At 38.8% G+C, this 10,785-nt stretch overlaps 2 protein-coding genes across 3 annotated transcripts; one reads left to right on the forward strand and one right to left on the reverse strand.

Moving 5' to 3' along the window:
* Positions 1 to 8: 8 nt before the first annotated feature.
* LOC17898716 (subtilisin-like protease SBT2.1) lies at positions 9 to 4,065 on the reverse strand. The gene is made up of 10 exons (XM_006306711.2): positions 3,645 to 4,065; positions 3,166 to 3,298; positions 2,669 to 3,066; positions 2,491 to 2,586; positions 2,340 to 2,412; positions 1,970 to 2,252; positions 1,559 to 1,884; positions 1,162 to 1,432; positions 794 to 1,075; positions 9 to 640 (listed from the first exon to the last, which is right to left on the reverse strand). Exons 1-10 carry the CDS (start codon positions 3,857 to 3,859, stop codon positions 219 to 221), a joined length of 2,499 nt encoding a protein of 832 aa, XP_006306773.1. The 5' UTR covers positions 3,860 to 4,065; the 3' UTR covers positions 9 to 218.
* A 1,291-nt stretch (positions 4,066 to 5,356) lies between these two features.
* LOC17900759 (pentatricopeptide repeat-containing protein At1g30610, chloroplastic) lies at positions 5,357 to 9,465 on the forward strand. 2 transcript variants are annotated; one of them, XM_023790264.1, is made up of 9 exons: positions 5,357 to 6,840; positions 7,038 to 7,229; positions 7,366 to 7,447; positions 7,543 to 7,728; positions 7,824 to 7,937; positions 8,020 to 8,110; positions 8,198 to 8,355; positions 8,447 to 8,878; positions 8,974 to 9,465. In XM_023790264.1, exons 1-9 carry the CDS (start codon positions 5,396 to 5,398, stop codon positions 9,325 to 9,327), a joined length of 3,054 nt encoding a protein of 1,017 aa, XP_023646032.1. In that variant the 5' UTR covers positions 5,357 to 5,395; the 3' UTR covers positions 9,328 to 9,465. The 2 variants fall into 2 exon arrangements, with proteins under 2 accessions (XP_023646032.1, XP_006303892.1); XM_006303830.2 differs by having other exon boundaries at positions 5,358 to 6,840; positions 7,537 to 7,728.
* The last annotated feature ends 1,320 nt before the right edge of the window (positions 9,466 to 10,785 follow it).

Here is a 10,785-nt window from a genome sequence, read left to right on the forward strand (position 1 = left end):
ACAGAAACAAGAATCAAAAGATTGGATTAGTGAGATTAATTCAACCAACTTCATCATTCCAAACACATTTACAAACTACGAATCTCTCTAACGCTTTTTAGCACAAAAACATACATTAACTAACCCCCAAAAAAGACAAAGGAAACGAATTTAATCAACCCTTTCAAGTTTGTTTCATCATCACACTAAAAAAAACTCTGCATATCACAACCTATTTTTCAGACAGCAATCTTGTAGATGACTGCCACCGGAATGTTAACAATGTGACCTCTATCTCCAAACAGCCCAATTCTCCCAAAACTTGCCACCGAAACATTCTTCATCGCTCGGAGGACAAGACTCAAGACCAGTGTCTGCCCGTTTCGGATTGTAAACTTGGCAGGTGAGACCTTAACTGAGACTGAGTCCGGAGCCATCCAACCGACTGTATATGTCTCGTTTGTAGCCGTGGTTGCAATATTAGTGACCCATCTTAGGACGGTTCGAGTACCAACTAGCTTAGCTATTGTGACCGAGGGTAGGTTCAAGTCAGAGGCTGCAAGGGAGGAGTTGTACGCCGAGCAGCTTTCACTGGTGTAATTCAGAACAACAGGAGATGATCCATTGATGCCACAGAGAAACTTCATGTATTCATTGTAACCTACATTTGCAGTAATACTTCATATCAGTAGTTGATCTCTTATTAATTGAACTGAGTTTGTTCAAAAAGTTGTTTTTAAGTGAGCGTTTCTCCTATTTCATATGCTCAAGGTTTAAAAAACAAAGCATTGTGGGTTCAAGAAACCATATTTACCTATGTCGAAAATCAAACCAGGGTCAAGAGCTGCAGTTGCATTGACGAATCCACTACCCATATCAAAAGGTGTTGCAGGGGACTGACTGATGTCGGGGTTTAAGACAGTGCGTTGTGCCATTATATGCCCACCCTTTCTGTCTGATAGAGAAGCTGTTGTTGAAAGTGCGGATGCAATGGCTGCAGGAGTGAAATGTGGGAACTTCTGCTTGATGAGCGCCGCAATACCTGTTACATGTGGAGCAGACATGCTTGTCCCCGATTCCATCGCGAAACGCTCCCCTAGATACCACCAATTTAAGAGCTCAAAAAGACTAATAGAAACACAGAATGGGAAGTCTTATAAGGAGAAATGAGGATATGTGTACCTTGAAAATCTGTTGTACCAATGCCAAGCGGACTCCAAGCTCCCCATATCGCGTTTCCTGGAGCTACTAAGTTGGGTTTCATTATATCAGCATCAACAAAAGAATCATCTTCTGGGTCAGGTCCCCTAGCAGAGAAATACATGACCTTAGGAGCTGTAATGCCATAGGTAGGCTTCATTCCACCAACTATTCTCGCAGCCGACGCAGATCCAACAATTTTGCCTGAACCATTTTCCCTCAACAGAGAAGAATTGTAGTACCGGAGTAAAGCCTGCATTGTAAACCATAGGAAGAGCTAATTACATTCCTGTTAGTGTGTACATGTAAACTAAGAGCTAAGTTACATTCCTGTTCAGAGTGAACTAGAATACTTTGCAGTTTAAGATTTTGATTATACCTGAGAATCTTGAGGAGAGGAGATTAGAATTCCCGGGATATCCATCGGAGTTGAAGTCATCTGAAAACCGGTAGCGGAAGGATCTATATAGAAGACAAGGCCTGCTGCTGTTAAGTTCTTAGCTGTTAGTAAGGCTTGTTTGATAGTTGAGACACCTAAAATGAATCGAACAGTATAACTGCAGACAAGAATTTTTCCCTGCACCAGCTTCTGATCGAAACTACTTGAATCTTGGCATTCCCCAACATATATAGCATCCATAACAGTTGTACCATTTCCAAGTGCATGTGCAGCTAAAATAAGTTTGTGCATTGTTCTTGTACCAGCTAGTAAAAAATGAGAAACGGTAAGGTCAGTTCGAGGAGGAAATCAAGAAAGAAGAAGCAAAGCTATAAACAAAGATGGACTTACATGCGAGTCCAACTCCAGGAATAGTGAGATTATTTCCTAGGATTATCGAGTTACTATATACTCTATCATGAGATGTAGCTCCTACTGTGAAGATCCATGGACTGAAGGAAGACATGGTCTTAGGAGCTGGTCCTGTGTTTCCAGCTGCTTGCACTACAAAGATCCCGGCTTTCACAGCTGAAAGCAATGCCATATCGATTGGGTTGAAGAATGTAGCAATACCAGGAGGACGTCTATTTGGTGTGATTGATAGGTTTATTATGTCAACTCCATCTTGAGCCGCCTGCAAAAGAACACATCCATAACCATTGTCAAACATAAGAAAAACTGTTTCATCACAGTTCCAGTTTCAAAGGTAACACTTTTTTACCTGATCTATGGCTGCAATGATATCTGCTGCAAAACCTCCAAACCTCTTATACAATGCCTTGTAAATAGCAATACTAACAAGAAACAAGAAGACTTTTAATTTATCTATATATTGTTTCCAAAGTGAACATCACTCTATGGTATTGACTTACTGAGCACGAGGGGCCATCCCGCTAGCATTTCCAAGGTGATGACCCGCAACTACCACCGGGATCCCGTGATTCCCAGCTGCAACAGAAGCTGTGTGCCTGAACAAATCAACTAATATCAGCCTTAACTATTTGGTAGCTAATTAGTTAATCAGCATTTGAGTGGGTTATATACACTTACGTGCCATGCCCTTCACCATCAAATGGGGAAGCATCATCTTGAGACGAATTCAAGACACCTCTACTGAGAGCAGACTCAGCGAAATGGCGTGCTCCAATGAGTTTCCTATTGCAAGAACCGGGCGGGAAACCAATGGTAACTTCACAGACACCTTTGAACCGAGGAGGCACCGAATATGTATGCCCCGCGATTTTGTCGCTGAAACTAGGATGAGTGGGATCAATTCCAGTATCAACAAACCCTATAACAACTCCTTCTCCTGCATACTCAGAGCCTCCATCACGGAGCCAAGCTCCACGCGGCAAACCTAAGAACTGCGGTGTATGAGTAGTTGCTTTCTCAACTGGAAAATCCACAACTACATTCTCCACTTCTTCTCTAGCCGCAAGTCTATCAGCCTAAACCAGAAACCAGATTTCAGACTCATGAGCTCAAAACAATAAACAAACTCTAAAATTTGGACATTCATAATTTGATTCTTAGACAAATGTGAGTACCTGCTTTCGGGTAAGAACTGCCGAAAACCCATTAATGAGATAGTGGTAGCTGTACAGCTTTTGATAATTCTCTTTTCTCAATACTTTTCTCAGCAATGAATCATGAACTCTAATAATAGAAGCGCTTCGGTTCCTATAAGTAAAAGAGACAAGGATCATCAATCAGACACTAATGTATAAGCTTCGTCTAACAGTATAAAGGTTTCAACTTGGAGCACAAACTCAACAGGCATGCCTTTATATCCGTTGAGGCTTTCAGGAAAAGACCAAAGACACAAGAGACAAGTAATCTGGGACCCAAAATTGACGAATTTTCAACATATGTCGGACTACAAAGATTGAGAAAAAGACCAAAGCCTCCCGCCGCAAATCAACAGCGATTCCACGAAATTCTGAGAGACGAAATCAAACCCTAGAGAAAGATAGAAACTTTGAAGAGAGAAAGATAAGAAAGAGAAAGGTAACATTTTTCTACATACATTGTTCTGTAAATTTGAGATGAAGAAGCGGTAAGGTTGTGTTTGAAGCCACCAGTTTCACTGCCGGAGAAATGAACAGATGGACGGTCCTTGAGAGTGACAATGTAAACACCAGACGAAGCGGTAGCGTTATGGTCAGAGTCATTAATACAGAACACAGCGGACGAAACCAAACAGAGCAGAAACGCAAAACGCACAAGAGAAGACTCATCCATGACTCTTGAGCTGAAATTCTCAGAAGAAAAGTGGAAAAGAGTGGAAACTGCAGAGACCCATTAAAGCTCCATGGGAGTAGAGAAGCGTATCTCAGAAGAAGCAGAGAAGGAAGAAGAGAGAGAATTAAGAAGAGGGTTTTAGAGTAGAATGGTCTCAGAGTAATACTTTTGGCAGGAAAGAAAGAAGAAAAAAGCGTTCTCGGGTTCTGAATGTTTTATTAATGCAACTGAAAAGATCGGTGGAAGACTTTTAACTTCTTCTCACTTGTAATTTCCTATTGTTTCCAAGTGTGTTTATGCTTTATAATGCATCTGTGTAGCCCCTGCCTTACTATACTAATCTATATAAAAAAAATGATCATCTTTGTTGTCTTTTATTTCATTTTTGGCTCATTCATTATTCATCATTCTTAAGTGTTTTTATATGATAATATTATAATAGAAGTTAATTTATTGGCACACATAAGTAGGAGGAAAAAACAAATTCCAAAACCACACTCATTGGTGTGTTGTACATTAATCAAAATGTTGATGTTTTGATGTTATACAAAATGGTTAAAACAAGTGAAAGTGTTCGTATACTAAAAGTTTTTTTTGAGTCTTTTGGTACTTTAAATTCTTTATTTTGTCTCTTTTATCTTTTAGGTGACGTTTTATTGTATTTTCCAACGGTAAGATTCTATGAGTAGTCGCTTTTGTTCTCTCCTTAATAAGCTTCCGTGACTCTTCTTTGACCATTTTCACCCAAAACACTACAACCGATCACACTGGTTAAGGCCAATAGAATCATTCCCTCGCAGCATATGAAGAACAAAAACATCTACGACCACAAGATGGTGCTTTATGCTAGGAATACATGAGATGGGGGAAAAAAGCTATAAATCAATGATTATGACCACATCAAAAGACGTAGGTCCAACTTAAACCTTTAACCTTTTGATTAACACGAGTCATGACTCATTAGACTCGCTTTACATCATTTGTTTTTAACCGTTAAAGACCCTTTTCTTTAGCAAGAACATAATGGATTGTATAATCACCACAACTTCACCATCTTCTTCTGTGTTGGTTTCAACTCATACCAACACTAAAAATATCACTACTTTTATGGTATAATTGCTTTCGTTTACTAGCATTGGATTCTTGTAATGGAATCACAAAAATGGTTAAGCTAGAGAAAGGTGTATATAGATGAAACATAGAATCAAATAAACATGAAATAAGCGCTGGACATAAATAAAGTATGAAACTTTCAAAAATTAGAACATAGTTACATAGAACATATATTCAGCAAAGTTAATCCCAGTAATAGTTGGACTGCGTCAAGAGACAACATCCCGTTTCCTTATAAATTAAAACTACACCACGTCAGTTTTTTTTATATTGAAACGTCACGTAGTTTCGTTTGTCCAGCCACGTCGGACATTGACGATAGCCGATAGGGTTCAATTCAACGACACGATTGCTTGCCTCTGATAATTTCGAACTTTGAGTTATGGGAAAAATCAGTAGAGCTTTATAGTGAAGATTACAAAAATGGCGGTGATGGTTTCGACGAATGCCTTCGTAAAGGCTTCGTTTTTAGATGAAAGTCGGAATTTTTTCTTGAAACCGATGTTTCCTCAGCCGTACTATAATTGCCGACGAGTCGTTCGTCTGAATTCGAAGAAATCGAAGTCAAAGGTAATGTTCTGTTTGAATTTGAACACGAAGGAGGTAGGTTTGCAGAAGCCTGGTGATAAGAGTTTTGAATTCAAACCCAGTTTTGATCAGTACCTGCAAGTTATGGAATCAGTAAAAACAGCGAGGAAGAAGAAGAAATTGGACAGATTGAAAATTGAGGATGATGGTGGTGGAGGTGGGAATGGTGGTAGTGTTAATTCGGAAGTTAAAGATGTGAGGATTAAGAGTGGTGAGCTAAAAGATGAGAGTTTTAGGAGGAGATACTCAAGGCAGGAGATGGTGAGTGCTAAACGTAATGAGAGAGGTGTCAACATGAATGAAGAAAGTGGAATTCATAGAGTAATCAAAGATGTGAAGTGGAGTAAGAGTGGTGAAGCTTCCGTGACTGTGCCAAAAGATGGGAGCTTCAGGGGAAGGTACTCGAAGCAGGAGTATCACCGTCCCTCTGGTACATCGAGAGGAATTGAGAGTGGTTCTAAAGTTGGTGAATTGGATCTTGTTGTTGCAGAAAAGAGAGTTCAGAGAATAGCCAAAGATGGTAGGTGGACTAAGAGTGGTGAATCATCAGAGGCTGCGCAAGACGATGAGAGTTTAAGGAGAAGGTACACTAAGCAGGAGTATCACCGCTCCTCTGATACATCAAGAGGGATTGAGAGAGGTTCCAAAGTTGGTGAGTTTAATTCTGTTGTTGAAGAAAGGAGAGTGCATAGAATAGCCAAAGATACAAGATGGAGTAAGAGTGGTGAATTTCCAGTGGCTGCGCAACAAGATGAGAGTTTCAGGAGAAGGTACTCTAAGCAGGAGTATCACCGTTCCGCTGATACATCGAGAGGGATTGAGAGAGGTTCAAAAGTTGGTGAATTAGATCTTGTTGTTGAAGATAGGAGAGTTCAGAGACTAGCCAAAGATGCAAGATGGACTAAGAGTGGTGACTCTTTAGTAACTGTGTCAGAAGATGAGAGTTTCAGGAGACAGAATCCAAAGCAGGAGATGGTGAGGTATCAGCCCTTTCATGATATATCAAGAGGGATTGAGAGAAGTTCGAAAGTAGATGGATTGGATCTCCTTGCTGAAGAAAGGCGAATTGAGAGATTAGCCAACAAGAGGCACGAATTGAGAAGTAGCAAATTGAGTAGAACCGGGAGAATTGGTGCTACGAAAAATGATGATGATGATGATAGCTTGTTTGCCATGGAAAGTCCTGCCTTTAGGTTTTCCGATGAATCCAGTGACATAGTGGACAAGCCAGCTACTTCACGAGTCGAAATGGAAGACAGGATCGAGAAGTTAGCAAAAGTGTATGTGTTTATGCTGTGATTTTGATCTGGTTCAAGTTCTTAGATTACATAGTAGAAAAAACTTAGGAGGTAAATAGTGAATTTTGATTTGGTTATGTGCTAGTTTACGTAAAATTAGGGGGTGAAATTAGTCCATTTCTTATGCAATTATTATCATATTCAGCTAAATTTTATGTTAAGGAAGTTTATTTCGGTAGGTTGAATGGTGCAGACATCAATATGCCTGAGTGGCTGTTTTCCAAGGCGATCCGGAGTGCAAAAATCAGATATACGGATTACACTGTAATGAGACTGATCCACTATCTAGGGAAACTAGGAAACTGGAGACGAGTTCTTCAAGTCATAGAGTGGCTTCAAAGGCAAGACCGTTACAAATCAAACAAGCTAAGGTAAATTTCTTAATGACTATTCTAAAAGTGAGCTAAAGATATATTGCATTGGGAGCCCTTTAATTTCACATGTAAAAGTCCAGAATCTCTTTTCAAAAACGTAATGCTGACAAAAAAATTACCATTGTGGATCCAGAATCATCTATACAACTGCACTAAACGTTCTTGGTAAATCAAGGAGGCCTGTGGAAGCTCTCAATGTATTCCACGCTATGCTGGTAAAACCCTTGTGCCTTGCTTCATGCTTCTATGTGTTCTTGTCACTTTTGATATAATCTGAGTTATTCTTTTTGCTTCTTTTTGCCAGTTACAGATTTCATCATATCCGGATATGGTAGCATACCGTTCAATTGCAGTCACACTTGGACAAGCGGGGCATATCAAGGAACTCTTCCATGTGATTGATACAATGCGATCTCCACCTAAAAAGGAGTTCAAGCCAACAACACTTCAAAAGTGGGATCCTCGGCTTGAACCAGATGTTGTTGTTTACAATGCGGTCAGTAATTTATAGTTATCTCATTCTTATGAATAATTTATTCTTGGAAACATAAAGTCACTTGACTGATGTAAATGCTGGACATCTAACCACAGGTGCTCAATGCATGTGTTCAACGAAAGCAATGGGAAGGAGCATTCTGGGTATTGCAACAGTTGAAGCAACGAGGGCAAAAACCTTCTCCTGTAACATATGGCCTCGTCATGGAGGTGAAATATCTCGTCTTCTCATAACAATTAATGTTGCATATCAACTTTATTGAGTAATGGATTTGTGTATGCGTCTAAGCAGGTTATGTTAGCATGTGAGAAGTACAATTTAGTTCATGAATTCTTCAGGAAGATGCAGAAATCTTCTATCCCTAATGCTCTAGCATATAGAGGTATTTTGTGAACTCTTTGTTCTTTTCCTTTACATTATTAGTATTTGAATTCCTCGCTGAAGAGTGACCATTTGTACATGTGATCAGTTCTTGTCAATACTCTATGGAAAGAAGGTAAAAGCGATGAGGCCATACATACGGTTGAGGATATGGAAAGCCGTGGAATTGTTGGATCAGCTGCCCTTTACTACGACCTTGCTCGCTGTCTATGTAGCGCAGGGAGGTGTAGTGAAGGGCTCAATATGGTAAACCTTTGTAAATCCAGTAGTCCTTAAGCTTATAGAGAATTTGACAACAACAAAAAATGCTGATCCTGATCATACCATCCAATGTCAGCTTACGAAGATATGTAGAGTTGCAAGTAAACCTCTCGTGGTGACTTACACTGGCCTGATCCAAGCATGTCTCGACTCGGGAAACATCAAGAATGCAGCTTACATCTTTGATCACATGAAGACGGTCTGTAGTCCAAACCTAGTCACTTGCAACATAATGCTAAAAGGTTATCTACAAGGCGGGTTGTTTGAAGAAGCGAGGGAACTTTTCAAGAAGATGTCAGAAGATGGAAGTCATATTAAAAGCAGCTCGGATTTCGAATCAAGAGTATTGCCAGACACATACACATTCAACACGATGCTAGACGCGAGTGCTGAACAAGAAAAGTGGGATGATTTCGGTTATGCGTACCGGGAGATGTTGCGGCACGGATACCATTTCAATTCAAAACGCCATCTCAGAATAGTACTTGAAGCGAGCAGAGCAGGAAAGGTAAAAAAAAAAAGCAAATGGAAACGTTTTGATTTGACATCTTATGTGATCATCTTGTATGAACAATGTCTCAGCGTGTGTGTGTTTGTGATCAGGAGGAAGTGATGGAAGCGACATGGGAGCACATGAGACGAAGTAGAAGGATTCCGCCATCGCCTCTAATCAAAGAAAGATTCATCAGGCAACTCGAGAAAGGCGATTATATGTCGGCTATATCGTCTCTTGCTGATCTTGATGGAAAAATCGAGGAGACCGAGTTACGGGCATTTTCAACTTCAGCATGGTCTAGGGTCTTGTCCCGGTTTGAGAAAGATTCAGTTTTGAGGTTGATGGACGATGTGAACAGACGCGTGGGATCGAGAAGCCAGTCTACGGATTCAATTTTGGGGAATCTATTGAGTTCTTGTAAAGAGTTTATGAAGAAGAAGAACAAAAGTTTTGTAAGTTAATTAACACGAATCTAAAGCTAAAAAGCAGAGGCTGTGATGATCTGATATCTTAAAAGTTAGAAAATGGTTAGGGAGAAGGGTAATATAGTGTGATTACTAACTACTACGTATAGAAACCATAATGTTTAACGTTTAAAAGTCTTTTTCTAAAAATCTAAGCTTCTGCTGCTTTGATCCAAACAAATATGACTTTATACCTTCAAACATTCGTATACATTTACGTTAAGCTTTTGAAACATTCAGTAGCGTAATTAAGTCGACAAGCCTAATTTATAAAAGTCAAAAGATAATAGTACTATAATATTTGAATGTGAAGGGGATATAAAGGGTATAAATTGCGTCGTATGAATCTCAAGCCACCCAAAAAGGACTAATTAAGGAGACGTGAAGAAATAGAAAAAATCTTAATTTATACACTAGTATAACTAAAATAAAATTAGAGAAAAGGGAATGTATCAACTTGTATGGAGAATAAGGGAAGAGAGTCAACGTACGTTGCATGGAGGCGTTGGGTCGCTTTGCTTGATAAAAATGCAATAGCAAACTTGTATAAATTAAATGTAATGAAGTCAAACACACATTAACCCTATTACTTTCTCATAAATACTTTAGATTATATCCAATTCAATACACAAAAGGTTTGTGTGACAAAGAAAGAGTGAAATCAAAATAAAAAGCGATGCCAAGAAACAACTTGATCAATGTGAGAGAGTTGATGATCGATCGAGCATGTTAGAACAGGTGGGTAAATTAAAATATCAATCATCACCACTAATCACACTAGGCAAGGCAACAAAAATTGATTTTGTAAAAGAGCTTTTGATCATTTGATTTGTAAAAGAGTATACAGACAATTATTATTTGATAAACAGTAATTTCTGTTTAAGATTGTCTTAAATGAGTTTGTAAAATAATCTTCTTTTTTTGTTTGTTAATAATTTGTAAAAGAATCTCGTACACGGAATGTTTTATATACTTTTCGTGTGTATGGTTTGGTTTGAATTATTAAGTTGGTAACTAAACTGAACAAAAATAATGATTTACCAAAAGATAAAATATACAACCAATACGATATTTTCCCAAATCAAAATAAAATAAAATAACATGAAAATGGTGGAGATATTATTATTGAGTTCAAAAAGTTGTAACCGACAACGATACAAAGGAAGGAGAAGAGGAGACAGCGCATTTACAATGGGGTTTGGTTTACGTTAGACAGGCCGGTTCACCTCGTACGATGTCGTTTTAATATATTTGATAAAAAGCCACCAAAACAACGTACGTGGCGCTCTATCACGGATTCATGCCATGTTTGTGTGGACCCCATTTTTGTTGTCTTTATTGAATTCTTTTTCTGTTTTTTTTCTTTCCCAGTGTTTTCTAAAATATGTTTTGTTATGTGATATTGATATTTTCGTTTCCTAAAATATCTAAGTTCAATACACCACCATCAGTAAA

The sequence above is a fragment of the Capsella rubella genome, unplaced genomic scaffold, assembly GCF_000375325.1.
Source record: "Capsella rubella cultivar Monte Gargano unplaced genomic scaffold, Caprub1_0 scaffold_1, whole genome shotgun sequence".
NCBI lineage: Eukaryota > Viridiplantae > Streptophyta > Magnoliopsida > Brassicales > Brassicaceae > Capsella > Capsella rubella.